Source organism: Haliotis rubra, unplaced genomic scaffold (assembly GCF_003918875.1).
Source record: "Haliotis rubra isolate DU_JTF1 unplaced genomic scaffold, ASM391887v1 Scf725, whole genome shotgun sequence".
Lineage (NCBI taxonomy): Eukaryota > Metazoa > Mollusca > Gastropoda > Lepetellida > Haliotidae > Haliotis > Haliotis rubra.
In genome coordinates, this window is record NW_025767441.1 from 331158 (window position 1) to 348808 (window position 17651).

The 17651-nt window shown below is 39.9% G+C and overlaps 1 protein-coding gene across 1 annotated transcript; it reads left to right on the top strand.

Annotated features, from left to right (window-relative positions):
• The first annotated feature begins 2001 nt into the window (after positions 1 to 2001).
• On the top strand, positions 2002 to 7969 carry LOC124259502 (fucolectin-4-like). Its single transcript, XM_046693631.1, has 4 exons — positions 2002 to 2154; positions 5921 to 6142; positions 6710 to 6916; positions 7734 to 7969. The coding sequence occupies exons 1-4, from the start codon at positions 2085 to 2087 to the stop codon at positions 7967 to 7969; spliced, it is 735 nt and encodes a 244-aa protein (XP_046549587.1). The 5' UTR covers positions 2002 to 2084.
• The last annotated feature ends 9682 nt before the right edge of the window (positions 7970 to 17651 follow it).

Consider the following 17651-nt stretch of genomic DNA (forward strand, 5'->3'; position numbering starts at 1 on the left):
AGCAAGAGGCACCACTTTGGGATCTGTTTGATATATCTGCCAAGTTCTGTTGGTAGATATTGAGCGGTTTATGTGTTATGCCCCGGAAACGAAATCCACCCCTTTTTGAGACTAAGTCCAAATCGTTTCTATGGAAATCGAGAAAAACAAAATTGCCAAAAATCTGTAAATAGCAAAAGGCACCACATTAAGTTGTGTTTCTTACATTTACCAATTTGTGTTGAAACATATTGTTTTTGAGTTATGCTCCTGGAATGAAATGATTACGGACGAACTGACGGACAGACTGAAAGAGAAGATGAACCTGTAGAATGTCTTTCAGAGCGGGTTAAGTCTGTGCGTGCTGTTGTCATTGGCAGAATGCATAAACTGTAAAAGAGGAAACAGAATTGGAATAAACCCATTCTGTCCCAGTCTGACTGCCCTGCATGAGGTTGTAGTTATTCCCACTGACAAAGCCTCAAATAACATATCCATTATATGTAAAACCATTACATAAATTGTTTGATTAAAGAGCTTGCTACACGTGACATATATCAAATAATGACACATATAAGGCCAGTATGTTAACTGAAGACGATATTTGCCAAACCATTCAACGGTACAATCAACGTTTGTTAAACCTGTAGACATGTCCATCCCTCTTTTGTACGCAAAACTACATACAAATCCGTATAAATCCGAATTACGGACGGTTCATGGACGACCTCCAGTTACATGGACTGGTAACATTCCTTTAAGGACCCGCAATTCCGTGTTGAAGATATGCGCCCTATACGTGTGCCCGAAACCTATGACCGTGGGTACGTCGGTTTCTGTAATTTTCAGCGCCATATTGGTACTTATGGTACTGACTGTATTCCGGCCGTGAATGCATGTACCCTATAACTTCATTTGTAGTAAATGCTCGGCTGGCCAGGCTCATTCAGGTAGTTGACCGTATGGCACAATAAGTATCCCTATTGCAAGGATCGATAGTTGTTGTAACCTCTGGATCGTCTTTTCAACAGGCTGGAAGGTTTAAGGACCACCGCCATATAGCTGAACCGCGGCATTAAAGAACAAACAGACCAATAAAATAGCTTCTCCCAACGCAATTATGTCCAGTTTCTAAGTGCAGTATCGATTGCTACAAGAACGCATCCGATGTGTTCGTGAACTACAAGACTGACGAGGTCAAACAGACCATCAGCACCATGTTTATGTGGCATACTGATTTCCTTATAAGCTTGCTACAATTGGTCAAGTGAATTTACTTGTCTTGATAAAGTTCGGGTTATAGATGATCCATAGCAAACATTGATGAGGGTAAGAGAGGGTGAGGGTCAGTGTACATTGCATGTTATGACAATTGGGCCCCTTTTCACAAAGCTCTCGTAACCTTTCTCGTAGCATTCGTACTTCCTATGTTACAGTATAGTAGGTACGATTGCTACGAGAAAAGTTAAGAGATCTTAGGCTTACGAGAGCTTTGTGAAATGGGGCCCAGGGAACAATGACGCGCAATCAGCCATGGAGTTGAGTTTCACAATCCGATCCATTTAGACGTTTTACAACAGTTGTTGCTTGGGAACTGACACGGATCTTCGCGTGTGGCAATAATGTCAGTTGGTACTGATGCTATGCGCCTCGTCACCAGGGTAACAAATACCCCCCTTTACATCTGTACTTGTTGGCATCATATTCACAGAGCGAAACGGTTCCAGCTCACAAAGAAGTGTGTTGCATTGTACAAGACCAAAACACTGATATCGCAATACATTGAATGCATCATGAAAAATGAATGATCCTCACGCAGTTAAAACGTATCATTATCGTACTTAACATCTGCTAATTAGGATATGGATTGCCATTAATGATCAGTGTTACTGTTGATTCTACAGATTAAAAACATTTCTACAAACAGCAAGGGATCCATTTACTACTTCCAACGAAATTGATTTCATCGGATAAATTAACACGTCATGAACTGTAAATCTCTACAGATGCAAGCACATCTTCGCAAACTGCATGTGCTGAATTAGGTGGAACACAGGAAGGAGGATGGGCTTCGTCATCTGGGACGACTCACAACAGACGCAGACATGACGTCCTTCACAAGTCTGATGTATGTCAACGTGTTGTTTCTTCTTGTTGAATACTTGAAGGTAACAGGTAAGCATACACTATGTTTTTCGCTCAAGTTCAAAAGTGTAACGCTAATCAGAAATACATGAGTTTTTACAGCGACAACGTGATCTCTGTATCAACATCTAATTTGAAATGTTTTGTTGTTGTTGATAGAGGTACTAAATCTCGTTACTTACATCCTGCCCAGCTATTTTCATGATTCGGATACGATGGCATACATCATCCAAGTTTGTCAATCAAATAAGCTCAGATAATGAAATTATGTATATGATAACTGAGGCACTAAACAAATTATTAACAGTACATTTTACATCATAAACCAAAGGTAAATAATCAGGTATCTCTTTGATGTATTGGAATGGGAATTGGTCATCATCACGAACAATTACCCATCTGTCCTTAAACTAGATATACAAATTTGTACTGTGGTAAAATAAAGTGCATGGGTGACACTGTCATCAACATTCTAATTGAAAAGAAAACCGCAAAACGTTTTGGTTAATCAAAAAAAAGAGATCTTGACCCCCGCACAAATTGCTCTATCTCACAAGCACATGTTTATGGATCAAATACTGAAAACTGGGTTCGCCTGAAGGTGAGCGTATTCATCGTCAAACAGAAACCATGTGTTAATCTGAGCACACGTGGGAACATTTAGAGCTAACGGCTTATACAGGGAATACGAACAGATACCAATTTATTCCCTGACACGTCAAAGTTACAAATAACCTTAACATATCTGCCATATGGCTTTTGAAAGTTTTACTGAGGCCATGGGAACTGTGTCCCAGGTCAACCAACGTTTGATTCAGACTTTCATTTCGATAGCTATTGGTCACTGTAAATCTAAATATGAAACAGAAAATGCGGTTCCATTGGTCGCTTATATTGCTAGGTCGGGTTGTTATGACGGAGTCGAAAATATTTAAACAATGTCAGATCATACCAAATGTTCAAGTTTATCTTGGCCGAATTCCATCGTTTTGCCAATCCGTTTTGAGTACCCCTGCTGCCCAGATGCCACCTACTATGGTTATTTGGTTTGTTCTTTAACGCCTCACTCAACAATACTCCACCTATGTGGCGGCGGTCTGTAAATAATCAAGTCTGAACCTAACAAGCCAGTGATCAACATCATGAGCATCGACCTACGCAACTGGGATACGATGACATTTGTCAACGAAGTCAGTAAGCCTGACCACCCGACACCTTTAGTCGCCTTTTACGACAAGCATTGGATCAATTTGCTGACCCGGATGTTCACAGGTTTGCCACATACCAACAAATGCCGAAAATATTTTTGCTGAGGACGTCCATCATTTTGCATATTGATTGATACGATGACATTTGATTTCATTCTTAACATATTGTTCAGACTTTTTTAAAAAGGAGATGTAACAATATGTAATGTCTGCATAAATTCCTCGTGGATCGAAAACTGATTGCCTTAGTTTGTCATGCTGGATAGTGGTGCAGAGTGTTGAAAACTCAACTGTTTCAAAATGACTGAAACTGAGTGTCGTATCAGAATACGTGAATAATGTGTGTGTGTGTGTGTGTGTGTGTGTGTGTGTGTGTGTGTGTGTGTGTGTGTGTGTGTGTGTGTGTGTGTGTGTGTGTGTGTGTGTGTGTGTGTGTGTGTGTGTGTGTGTGTGTGTGTGTGTGTGTGTGTGTGTGTGCCATAGGGCACGCTTACCCTTTTGTATAGTGAGACGCAGTGTCCCAGAGTATTTTGCAACAGGATTTAACCGGGACTGGTTAATCTTTAGCTTTGCGATTTACATCCTTAAGCTTCAAAAAACACGTTCTGCAACAAGCTCGTATGAAATCGTGTTCATATAAGAAAATGAAACAAATGTTTGTGGTTCCTGAAAATAAAGGTTAGGGACAAAGATTCTGCGAATGTTAATATGTTATATTTTTTGTGTCGCAAATTTCAGGTTAATTGGAGATTTTTTCTGATCAAGAAATAGACCATAGATCTGAAAGGGAAATTATGTGCTGCAAAATGTTGTGCTGGTTTCCCATGGCCCAGTGGTCGTAAATTCGGGTAAGAGATTTGCCATGTGTATGATCCGTGTTTGACCAGCATCAAGTTATCCATGTCATATTTCAATGAAAGCACAGTTGGGCGGAAGGATGCTGAATCTCAATGTCGGATTATAAGACCCATTTAATTGGGAAATTGCAACCAGTTATTATGATAAAATACATCCACCGAAATGAAGGAAGGAAGGAAGGCACGAATGAACAAACGAACGAATGAATGAATGAATGTCACAACACAATGTCCGTAAGATCTCTAAAGAAACAAATGCTAATAACTTGACATAGCTCTCCTTGCAGTTTCATTGCGTCTGTTTCATTTTTTTATTTTCTTTGACATCGCCAAAACATCTTTCTGCCTCAGGTAGCAATATAGTGCCGTTCATTTCCCGTTTTAGAATTGTGAGGCATCTGATTGCAGGGAATCCATTCCGATCCAGCATCCAGTATCAGACCTTACATGGACAGTCTTTAAAGGCTTTCAGAAAAACGTGGGTGCATGAACTTTTTGGGATTAAGCATTAGAGTTGCAATCCGTTTCATTTCTTCACTCCTTATTTCAGTTTAACAAGCGAATCGCAACACTTTAAAAGTGATCACAATTCAATGATATCCAAACTAGTAACAAAATCATACAAACTTTGTTTAATTACAGAAAATATAACAAAATAAAAAAGGTATTATATTGTCGTTATTTTTGTGTGGAGATTTTAACATCCTCCTCGCTATTATTAGTAAGCTTTCCCACCATTAGTGTTATAGATAATCACTATTGAACTGATAATTCAGTCAAAAAATGTATTGTAATGTAATCGCACGTTTAGGTTTAATTGCAATGTGCTTTGTAAAGGCAAACATGGATTAGAACTTTGGCTTCTTATCACTGTGTTTGTACACTGAACTATTGATTTTGATGGATTTATTGAGATGGGGTTGAGCATGACGAAACAGTTTCGATTCTGAATGAAGTTTCAATGTGAAAGTTTTCATGGTAATTATGTTACCAGCTCAATTTGTATTGTATTTGTGTTTTCAATATATACAGTATACTTGAGATTAGAGAACACACATGAATCTATAACCTGGATGACTGAAATGTAATCAAGTTTAAGGTTCCTTGAAAGAGTACATTAAGCGTACCAATCGCACAAAATTTGTTTGTTTGAAAATAGAAACTGGCATCTTTGTCAACAAAGCCAGGGTACACACGTTTTGCGATCCAAAATCGTTTTGATAACGAAATCCTGTTTAGTGCATCAGTAATAGTTTCATCCAATGTTATGGAGACGCCTGCAGCATTCATTATGGTCAAGGACGCATCTTTGAAACAGGTAATAAATTTTGATTAAGCATAATATGCTGCTTATGGTCAGTTCACGATTTTAATGCCAATGGGCATTTTGAAATTTGGAATAAAGTAATCGTGATTGGGTGTGGTTAAACGCAGCCTTGGGCCCATATTACAGCAATATCACGGCGTTGGAAACCGGAAATGAACTTCACTCATTGTATCAATGTGGGGAATCGAACCCGGGTCTTCAGAGAGGCGAGCGAACGCTTTAACCACCAGGCTACACCACCGCCTCCATTTTGGGAAATATTCATTAATTTCTCAAGTAATGTGGTTATATATGCATCAATTCTCTGAGGCCATTGTGTAATTTGTCTATTCTATCTTCAACTACAGACATTGAAGCGAAGTGTTGCCATGTACGCAATGCAAAATGCCTTTTATTTTTGACAGCACCCGTTCAGACAAACATAGCTCAAGGTAAACCTGCCTATCAATCCAGCGTGGCCCACAATGGTCACCCATTCTATGCCGTTGATGGTGTAACTGGAGGAAATTTCCATAGAGATCGCTGTATGCATACACCTTATGGCAAGTCCTGGTGGATGGTCGACCTTCTCAATGTCTACAACATATCTACAATCACTATTTTCAAAAGAACAGATTCTTGGTCAGGTATGTGCATATTTGAACGCATTGCAGTTGTACAACCCTTGCATTTGTAGAATTTAGTGTTGAAACATAAATGTAAACACAATCAACAAAACCATTATAAAATCATAAGAAATACCTGCCTACCATATCATAAGCATGTGTGAGTGATTTACTATTAATTAATGATCGGGTGTTCTTGAGATATGTGTACTCTGCCCTGTCACAATCACGCGCAAATTGTTCATCTGAAAAACTCGACCTTTTATGACTTGAGTTCCCGACATTGGGGTCGGTTCATTATTGGAAAGTTAAAGAGTCTTACGGGGCAGTTGAGGCTGATTCTCTTGCTGCTGTACCTGGTAAGTGAATCAGTGGTATTGACTATTTGACTATTATTGAACCATATTGGATCACTGAATGTTATTGAGCAAATATATTTAACAACTAAATGTATTCCGAGTCTGCTCAGGGGCGCTTATTGTGTGCAAATGAGACTATGTTAACACAATTCAGAAGGAATTTCTACAGTATTGCAAGTGAAGCATGCATTTTAGAGAATTCGAACACTCCGATATCATGGTGTTCTAGGTCAGCTAGATCTTCTGAAGATAGAGGGCTTTCTCGGGCATCCTACCCTCTGTCCCGCATCCTCCCCGAAAGTCTGTGTCAACCAGATGGGCAGTTTCACTGGAACATACAAGACTGTTGCTTGTGAACAGGAGGTTATGGCGAGATATGTGAATGTTTCTGCCGATGACACGATGATGATGTGCGAGGTTCAAGTGTTTGGAGAAGGTAAGGTCTTTATTCAGACATTTACACTATGCATGAACGTCTCTTGGGATAACTGGTGTATGTTAAGATTGACTAGGTACACAAATCAAGACAAATTGGTTCAAAGTAATTTTACGATGGCGGGGCACAATGGAGAAGCCAAACAAACGTCAATTATCACCATGGAAATATGACATGGCGGTACGTGCTGGTGATTGTAATGATACCATTGATAATAATAAGGGGAAACGGGGTCCAGGGGTCTATATCCAGGGTGGGAAGAACCTTAATATTCATGCTATGTAATGTGACAGAGGACCATCTTGTCCACAACAGAATATATCCCTTTCCTAATGTAGATTGGACTATGCTCGATAGACCAATGTCGTTCCAGACGCTTTTACATTACACTTGACTACAAGTCTATGGATAGTTATTAACGCAACTAGTGACACCTTCTATTGAATCTTAACAGACATAATGCAACACAACCTCAAAACTGGTCCGCAATGAATAACAGGTCCAAAATAACTGTCTACATATATCTTGATCAGTTCAACTGCTACCAGCAACCTCCACCTCCTCTACCTTGTGCAATGCTGACAATTCCCGCCTGAATTCCCGTCTTTGATTTGACAAGAATTGGTGCACATATTTTATTCAACATATAAGTCATATGAATACACGCCTGTGTTAGAATTCCCCACAGGAGCCATAATCCCTGTGCCTGGGCTGATGCCATACGTGTGGATCCTTGCTCATGTTGACATTCATGTGTTTGTATCGTTCCACAGGCTGAATAAACATCCTGCACTAATTCATTCCAACTTATTTACAGGCATTTGCTATAAAAATGATGTACAAATCCAAAAAGGTCGGAAGCAAGATAGTCCTTCACCCATGCAAAGCAGTTTGGCTTCGAGTCGCATGGAGTGCAGCAACATCTGTTACAGACACAGCTGTACGTTCTTCAACTACAACAGGGTGACTGGGGAATGCCAGACAGGAAGTGGCCTGGCAACTTCCGCTTCATTCTACGCTACAGCTGACTGGGACTTGGGCACAATCTGTTGAAGGGCGATTTCCCTGTAGAAATGTGTTTTTTCCACCTATCAAATCGTTCATGGTGATAATCGAAATCATAGACTTTTTTGATGTCATATGGACAGTTCTGTTTCCTGATGGATTGTGACATGGAAACTATTCCATAACGACGTTCATAACTGGAAGAAAATGAGAAATGATTTTCAGAGAAATGTGTTGTTCGGTCAAATATTTATCACTAACATTTGTAGCATCCATATTTAGACACAGATTTCCACCACATTATAGAAGATATGAAAACAGTATAAGTATCTATACCGAAACGTCGCTATTGTATAATTATGAAGTTGATCATCCATAAAGGCTTGTCATTCCTAATTTAAGATCACTATAGCATTTATGTCCTGTCATTGTAATGATATGGAGTATTTCTTCATAGTCCTTGTACATGCTTCCTTTCGGTTTGTTAGCATATTTGTGCGCTTGCCATTCTGGTTGTGGAATATCTAAAACAGTAAACGTTGTTATCAGTATTTGTCATAACATTTTCCATTGGGAAGAATTATCTGACCATTTGCGCGTACCCTGTTCAATGGCTTTATCCGGAATCTCTAATGCGTATTGATATGCAGCGCTAACGTACTTCAGTTGGAATTGTTTTGTGTTCAATATTCCCGGCATCTCTGCTTGCAGTGTTACATGTTGCCTCACCACCTGGTAATTAGAAGAATGTTGTATACTGATATTGATGAGATGCACACAACACATCCTGTTATGTGCAGCTATTGTGAACAGACACTCCTTCGCTTTGGTTACTGATTTCATGTTCATTGTCACTGTAGTCATCGCATGTAAAATATTATTGTGCGCTTGTTATCAATGGTAAACAGATGGCATACCTGTCAAAAATAAATGTGTTGAACGTCGTTCAAAATTCATGTTGTCTTTGTAACCAGTAACATAGTGTCTGACTGTTTGGCAACCTATGGTTGCTACGGTGTAACAGTGTCATCTGTAGAAGTCATGGTCCATTAAAGAGCAGAAAAAATTCGTGCACAGCAACAACAGTAAATTCAACATGGACATATCAGGCGGTTATGCGTTACGTTTACAAAACCCGAAAGATGGCAGATGAACATGAGATCGCGAAACATTCGTCACCATTCGTCCTTTTCCGTAACCTCAAAGAGTGAGTGGGTGACTTTAGTTTTACGCCGCACTCAGCAATATTCCAGCTATATGGCGTCGGGCTGTAAATAATCAAATCTGGACCAGACAATCAAGTGATCAACAGCATGGGAACCGATGACATGTGTCAACCAAGCCAGTGAGCCTGACCACTCGATCCCGTTAGTCGCCTCTTACGACAAGTATGGGTTACTGAAGGTTTTTATTCTAACCCGGATCTTCACGGGTCGTAACCTCAAAGAAGACTCTCCCCTCTCGATGGATGTTATGTGCGAAAATACGACAAACCAATAACAAAAACACTCGTAATGATTGCGGTACTTTGATAAAAATTATCCTGACTTCTTAAATCATTTATGGCATGTGATTGTTTTAAAAATCATGAAAAATATTTATGATCATTTTGGAAGTACGAATAACGTAGCTAGTAGAATACTGTTGCCTTAGGTGAAGTTTTGTTTGTTTGTGTGTTTGTTTATATAACGGCTCTTATGCCCCCAGTTGTGCCTATTTCTGGAGAGCTTGTGGTCTTGTTTTGGTGATTGTACGTCCGCTTCCTACATTAGGAATTTTATTATTATAAATTGTCACGAGTATTAAAACAATATATAGTTTTTATGCTCTTAAAAAAATGTAGGGAACTTTATTTTTAATTTTCGATTGAAAATATTGGGAGATATATCGGAGTCGATCAATGTTGATATGATAATAATGAGTGTTTTGAGAGTGCATCACCACTTCCACTTCCTTATATCGGGGAGGTGGGGTAGCCTAGAGGTTAAAGCGTTTTCTCGTCACGCCGAAGACCCGGGTTCGATTCCCCACATGGCTACAATGTGTGAAGCCCATTTCTGGTGTCCCCCCGCCGTGATATTGCTGAAATATTGTTAAAAGCGGCGTCAAACTCCACTCACTCACTCCACTTCCTTATGACCATAGTTTGTTTGAGTAATTGCTCTTGAAAGATGAATGGTTGTACTGAAGGCAGGAATGAGAGTCTGAAAAGATATATCGTTTATATACAATTACAAAATGTAAGGGATATTCCATTTTGCGAGCATACCACTAGCCAATGCCAGTGCACATGAGAAAAGTAATATATATCCATACAGATGAAACATTTCCAAAGGAAAGGAATAAAATTGAATTTTGTTGAAATTTAAGATTTGTCAGTTATTAAATTATCACCATCTTTAAGATGGTAAACAGCAGACTTTGATCCTTTGCTTTTTATTCCCTGCACCATGTTCCATACCTTCGACATTCGCGAGGGGCGGTGGGGTAGCCTAGTGGTTAAAGCGTTGGCTCGTCACGCCGAAGACCCGGGTTCGATTCCCCACATGGGCACAATGTGTTAAGCCCATTTCTTGTGTCCCCCGCCGTGATATTGCTGGAATATTGCTAAAAGCGGCGTAAAACTAAACTCAGTCAGTCAGTCAGTCGACATTCGCGAATTAATTCTGGAGACACATTTCCTCCAAGATTGCCGTTTGTTTTGTTTGAAGGTACAACGTGCTTTTGCATTTAGTATTTTATTTTATGACAGAACAGTAAGGTGATGGCGGAAATAATTGTCTGCCCTTTTCCTCTGTGTTTTGTTCTGGGGAGGTAGGGAGGGGGCATCAATTTTGCACACATGTACTTGGGGGGTCAGCAATTTTGTGCATAAAAACATTACAAAATTATGCTTAAAGTTATTGGTGGGGAGGCGGTGTCGTTGATTTTGTACATGACATGCAGGGGCTCACTTACTTTGAAAAGGCATAACCCCAGTGACATCTACAAGCCAACGTTGGTAACTAACCAACTAAATTTCTTTAGACCCCCGGGACTACATAAAACTTGAAACATGCATGAAAAGAAGGATTTCTTTCAGTTTGTACTATAAGATTTGAATCAAAAAGATTATTGCACATCTGTCGTCGTTCTGTAGCAGGGAGTATGTTGCCCCCAATTATGCTAAAAGAGAAACACTGTCTCAGCAGAAGTGATAAGCAGATTACGCATTCAGCCGGTCATTCTGTCAAGTCAAACCCAAGTCTAACCTTCTTAAGTCTATGGACGTTTCTTTCGAAACATGTTTGGAAATAAAACTAAGCGAGAATTGACAAACAAAACATAACTTGGCTAGATGTATTTTATATTGGTTTGAAATCAAAATATTCCAGCATTTGTATTATTCAACACGAACGTTTTTGAAGGTTGTTGTACATTATTGCCGCTAACAAAGTGTAATGACCAGATGCCCCAACACAGGCCACACCTAGATGTGACTTCAGGCTTAGCACGTTTCGTTTTTGTTGCTATTGTCAATCCTCACGAAATGGGAACCCGCTGACCACAATGCGAAGAGGTCACGCCTTCGCACTGACAAACATTAAGCATTTTTCAGATACATTAATCATGCTATCTCAAAACATTATGCATATGGACATTTATGCATAGATATTAACACTACTTTATTAACCTATATGATTGCCATTCATTAAGTATGTATTACTAATCTATATCTATTTGCATCTTAAAGAGTTATTATTTATATTTAATTAGTGTATTTGATTAATGGTGGTAGTTGGTGGGAAACACATTATTTCTTATCTACTGATCTTCACGGATGGGTTGCCACGGAAAGTGATTAATTGTTCAGTGATACATGTACTGTAAGACTTAATTGCATGCACCGTTTCAATACACAATCCACATACTTACCTACACATTGTAGAGAGAGATAGTAATCACAACGAAGAACCACATAATGGTCTCTCGTAAAATGTTATATTAGACAGTTGAAGCAGTCATCATCATCACATTTACATTCCACTTTGTTCAGTTGTCCTATCGACTGATTCTGGTGAGACAATGTCCGAATAATATACAATTATTTCCAAAGGTCAGATACTGTGTAGCCAAGATGTGTATAAATTCATTGCAAGTATTTATATGACGCTAATCTCCATTCTTGATAATCATTACAACTGTTTTGTGCATTGTCTTGTCAGTCAACCAGTACCACTGTTACTATCATTAATTATTTTTGTTTAAGTTATGACATGCATGACCTTTATCGTTTATCCCTTTGACCCTGTCTGTTATCACACCAATAAGCCTTAGTCAAAGACAATGATATTGTCTCTTTATCTGTCCATTGTTGTCCCTTCGTCTGTCCATTTTGTCCAGTGGATTAATATGGAATCGTTTCCATTCTCAGTTCCTTGGGGAGTGTAAACACATGCTGTGAGACGCAACATGGTATCCTTCCGGGTACCCATTCACAATCGGTTCAACAGAAACTCTTAGGTAACACCACATCTGGGACAGGACTGTATGGGACAATAAGACGGTTTGTGAACTTTTCGAACTTTACGTTGCCTTTACGTTGAGACCGATGGCCAATCTTTAAAACGTCGCTGTATCAAATTACCCTTACATTATATCACGAAACTATACACAAACAACTTAATTAAGAACTTTTGCAATAGGTTTTCAGCGCGTACATAAAACATCTTGTGGTGACCACGATGGAAAAATATGAGTTTTTCTGACCCGTATGATCGTTTGACTCATAACAAGGTGACTGCATAACATTGTCACAAAAACATTTAGGAGGCAAATTTAAAACCCCAGGTGTGGAGAAAATACAACAGTCGTTTTAACAATCAGGTGATCATTGGCACATGCGGTGACATCGCACATACAATTCATTCTCTTTAATATTGCATTTTATTTACAAGAAGTATATGATGAGAGGCCCGCGATATTTATATTGAATGTTAGCATCTGGGTTTTAAGGGGTGTGTTTGAACTGATTAGATACTTCTAAAGATCAAACATAGGTTGTTGTTTATGTGTCTATGATGGGGTAAACATGGGAGTGTTCAATGTGCAATGCACACGTGGTGGTTTCAGAAAATATATGAACAACGCCGAAACTCTATTTACTCTTCTATGTCTCAAACTGAAAGCTGCTATGACCTTGATTACAAAAGAATTTCAATTACATGGAAATATACCTTGTAGCACTAACACGAGTACCGATATGGGCGTGGTGTGTAAATGATTTGATCGGCTAATACTGCACGACAACGTAGGCGTGATAACGTTGCGAGTACAAGAACAACAATCGTGAAGTTTGAGATAAAATAGTTTGACAACAAATTTGAAGACGTCGATGACTGGAAACATGTTTAGATTGATCATAACATAATGATCTGCGTTCTTTTACAACGACCCGTGAAGATCCGGGTTAGAATTGATCTTCAGTAACCAATGCTTATCGTAAGAGGCGACTAACGGAATCGGGTGGTCAGGCACGCTGACTTGGCTGACACATGTCATGTTATCCCAATTGCGTAGATCGATACTCACGATCGATACGCTGAATTGTCTGTTCCAGACTCGATTATTTACAGACCGCAATCATATAGTTGAAATATTGCTGAGTGCGGCGTAAAACAACAAAACAAACCAAATACCGTTGCTGATCGGTGAATATTACCAAAGCCACCAAATCATACACAAGGACCACATGTTCAATTTTGGCTATGTAACCACGAGTTAACAGTTGACACATTGTTTCTGAAATTCTAGCTGCTTATAGGACTACAGTATTCCCTTTAACTTTGTACGGTTGAAATGTCCAACAGCTGTGAAAAAAAATGCCTTTTAGGCAATGGTCAAATTTACCTGTGTATTTGTCATAACAGTTTCTTAGTACAGATCCTTGGGGGTGAGTAGCTTTCGAGATTCCAAAACATGTTCCCGTCCTAGTCAGCGATCTAATCCACACAGACACCGAGGCTTACACCAAAATGGTAGCCTAGACCTCATACTGTGTGTACCACGAGTGTAAATACCATAGCTTTTACAGCACGGTGTCTTTCAGAAAGTGGTCAAGCCTCAAATATAACATGCAATTTGCCCGCTTTCTAAAAGCAAATGTGTATTCTTCGTACCTTTTAGTATTAATTCTCTATTTCAACAAACCTATTTCCTAACATAAATTCATAAATCCCGTTTGATGCATTCATGTAAAACCTTATGAAAAGATTGTAATCTCAACTGAAGCCCTAAACCTGCCTCTAATATTTGCCTGTTTATATACTAGTCACATAAAGAAACTGTGCATTGTCAAAATATTATCCCAGTTGATAAGTACGATAATAATGTCAAAGGTACATATAAACTTTAATGGAGGGATCATGAGACCATAACAAGTCGGGAGAATTTCAATTGAAAAGTCAATCACAGTGACGTCACGAGTCCACAAGCGGGACAGGGGTCAAACGACCATGTCACAAGCTCAATAACGGGTATGTCCACCATCGGCATTGCGAACAGCAGTGCATCGACGACGCATAGAGCTCGAGCCTATCAAACATGCAAGGAAGGCTTGTTGGATGTCACGCCAGATTCTCTCAAGTTCTGTTGCAAGGTCAAGGACGTTATCTGGCGGATGAGGAAGACGGCGTAGACGTCGATCCATCTCGTCCCAAACATGCTCTGTCGGGGAGAGATCCGGTGCATTTGAAGGCCAAGGCAGTAAGTCAACGTTGTGGTGTTGCAAGAAATCCATAGCAGCCTTTGCCGTATGAGGGCGGGCATTGTTGCTGTTGGAATGTTAACCCAGGGCCATGACGTTGCAGAAAAGGAATTGCCACAGGTCGAAGAATCTGATCCCTGTAGCCCACACCAGTTAAGCTGCCCTGAACAATCACCAAAGGAGTTCTTTGACGTGCTGTTATTCCACCCCAAATCATCACGGAACCACCCCCAAAGCGATTCCTCTCCAAGACACGGGCCTGTGCATAACGTTCTAGGCACGTTGACGTCCATCACTATGGGAAATGTTAAACCTGGACTCATCTGTAAAAACAACATTTCTCCACCAAAACAAGGGTCTGCGGCACCACATTCGGCGATCTTGTCGATGACCTTGTGTCAGGATAGGCCGTGTGGTGGGACGTCGTGGTCTGATCCCGTGATGACGTAAACGTTGTCGAACTGTGTTGGGGTGGATACGGCGAAATCCTGGGATGGTTCGGGCAGTCATCACTGGAGTCTGAAACCTGTGTCGAAGGTGGGTCACCCTTATCCATCTGTCCTGTCTTGGCGTTGTTACACGTGGACGTCCAGAACGTGGCCGATCGATGACGTCATTTGTGTTCTGGTAGCGTCTCATCAGTGCAGAAATGGTGTTCCGGTGGCAGTGGAAATGTGCAGCCACTTGTCGTTGAGACATTCCCCCACGGACCATCCCAATGGCCTCATGACGTTGTGCAGACGTGAGCCTTGGCATGCTATGCGTTTCAATAGCCGTTTAATTTTTGAACGATCGCAAGGGTAAGGGTTGAGCTTTCCAAAGTGACAGTATTGTGTGACATTCATTTGCTCTGTTTCTCTTTCCCGGAATGCACGTGCAACAACGTATTTCACGTCTCAAGGACGAACCCACTGACGTCACGGTACGTGCATGCATATTGGATACATGTCACTTTAAATCCTTATGTGTCTACAAAGGTTTGATAAATTTAAATTTTAAATTTTTGTATGCACAGTGTCTTTATGTGCCTAGTATAGAAATGTGTTTAATTCCTTAACACATAACTAAACGCGTTCCTTCCCAAATATTTCTTACCTGTTGTGTTAACACTTGGATGTGTTTCTAGTCTGGATGCCAGTTGCTGGTGATCTATAGCCCATTTTATGTTGTAATGTCCTAATTACTCTATGATTTTAGGTTACCTGCTAGTTTTATATCTCCAACTGTGATATACTAGTTGTATTACTGTTCTTTGGCGACAGATTTTAAAATATAAAATTATAAACTATTTACTGTTTTAATCACGATATGGCTGAACTATTGCCAAAGTGACTTTAAATTTTAACTCACTCACTCAAGTCTGAATGCAGAATGACCCGTACACTCCCTGAGGCCTATTTATGGTGTCCACCTCCGTGATATTCCAGGAATGTGCTTCAAGTGGCGTAAAGCATTACCAGCCACACGCACGCACTCTCACTCTCTCACTCACTCACTCTACTCACTCACTCACTCACTCACTCACTCACTCACTCACTCACTCACTCACTCACTCACTCACTCACTCACTCACTCACTCACTCACTCACTCACTCACTCACTCACTCACTCACCCACCGACCGACCGACCCTCAAAGTTTTGAGGACCATGGTTGGCATGGCATCATCTATGAGATGGAAATGGACCATATCTGGGTCAAGTATATAGATCTGGTGCCAAGGTAATACAAATAATGATATGCTCTCTATTTGTTTAATGGTAAGTTTCTGCTGGAATGTAATTAACTGGCACGCCATCATCCAGACTGTAATGCACTATGGACGGTATGGAAAAGATGCGTCAACATCCTTTGTAGATCTATCTTATCTTGAACTGTTTCTGGGAGGTCGTCCAATGTTAAACAATGTGCCCCATTTGTTCCAGGTCAAAGTCTGTGGTATGGGAGCAGAAGGACATGTGGGTTGCTACTCTCTGTCCGCTTCAGATATGTCCACAGTGCCTGCAAAACACATCCTTGCATGACATGAAAAACAACTCCCTCCTCCCCTCTACTAACTCACCCCCTCACTCACTCTGTACATGTTCTGCAGGCCCAGTCAGTGTCAGTAAAACGAACATGGTTATAAATATGTGGAATTGATGTGTGTAATATGAAATAAAGGCATACTTTGTTTTATAATTCGCTATGTTGCTGCCATCAGTATGTGTATTTGCATTGCAAAAACAGTTATACTGACCAGCAATAAAAACGCAACTCAAAATTCATGAAAATTATACTTTTTCAGCATGAGTTTGGATATGATACTTTAACACAATTGTTTGATTTCTTGCATTACGTTTCTTTTGCTGGTCAGTATAGATAATCACACATAGGAGGTGCATACAGTAAACCCCGTGAAAGAGAAATAGATATGTGTGCACACATAAAGAATATAGGAAACTAATTCAAGAAAATATTTATTAAAACTGTTTTCCCCACTTAAATGACATCCTGCAACGGTCAAGCTTTATCTAGCCATGGTTGTTAAAGAGAATATAACAATCTGACAAGCCACTTTTTAAACAGGGACCTCAAGTCTTGCGATCGAATTGAACATTAAACCCCCTCTGATACACCCACCCCCAACCCGAGTAAGATCAACAGATTTGAGTAATTTTTCCGACTTACAAAATATAATGGTTAATACACTGTACGTAATTTCTCTATGATTTTCACCAGAACTTATGCAATGTGACCTGTAGTTGCGTAAGTTAGACCTTTATGACAAACAACAAGCTGACAATATAATCTGATGTCTAGACGGAGTAATAAACGCAGCTTGTGTCCACACCCACGAAGCTATAACGCTTTCAACAAATGTCTTTTCTCATAATACTACTTTCCTTTAATGTCTGTTATATCCGGAATCTTTCCATTGTTGACTTAAATTGTTCAGTGTTGTCTGTCCACTTTCGAAGAATTCTCTATGGTTCATCAATATCCT

Excerpts from the sequence above, each read along its gene's own strand:
- LOC124259502 (XM_046693631.1), top strand. The coding sequence starts at position 2,085 with ATGACGTCCTTCACAAGTCTGATGTATGTCAACGTGTTGTTTCTTCTT. Across the intron at positions 6,143-6,709 it reads AAGAACAGATTCTTGGTCAG|GTCAGCTAGATCTTCTGAAG; the intron begins GTATGTGCATAT and ends ATGGTGTTCTAG. Across the intron at positions 6,917-7,733 it reads GGTTCAAGTGTTTGGAGAAG|GCATTTGCTATAAAAATGAT; the intron begins GTAAGGTCTTTA and ends ACTTATTTACAG.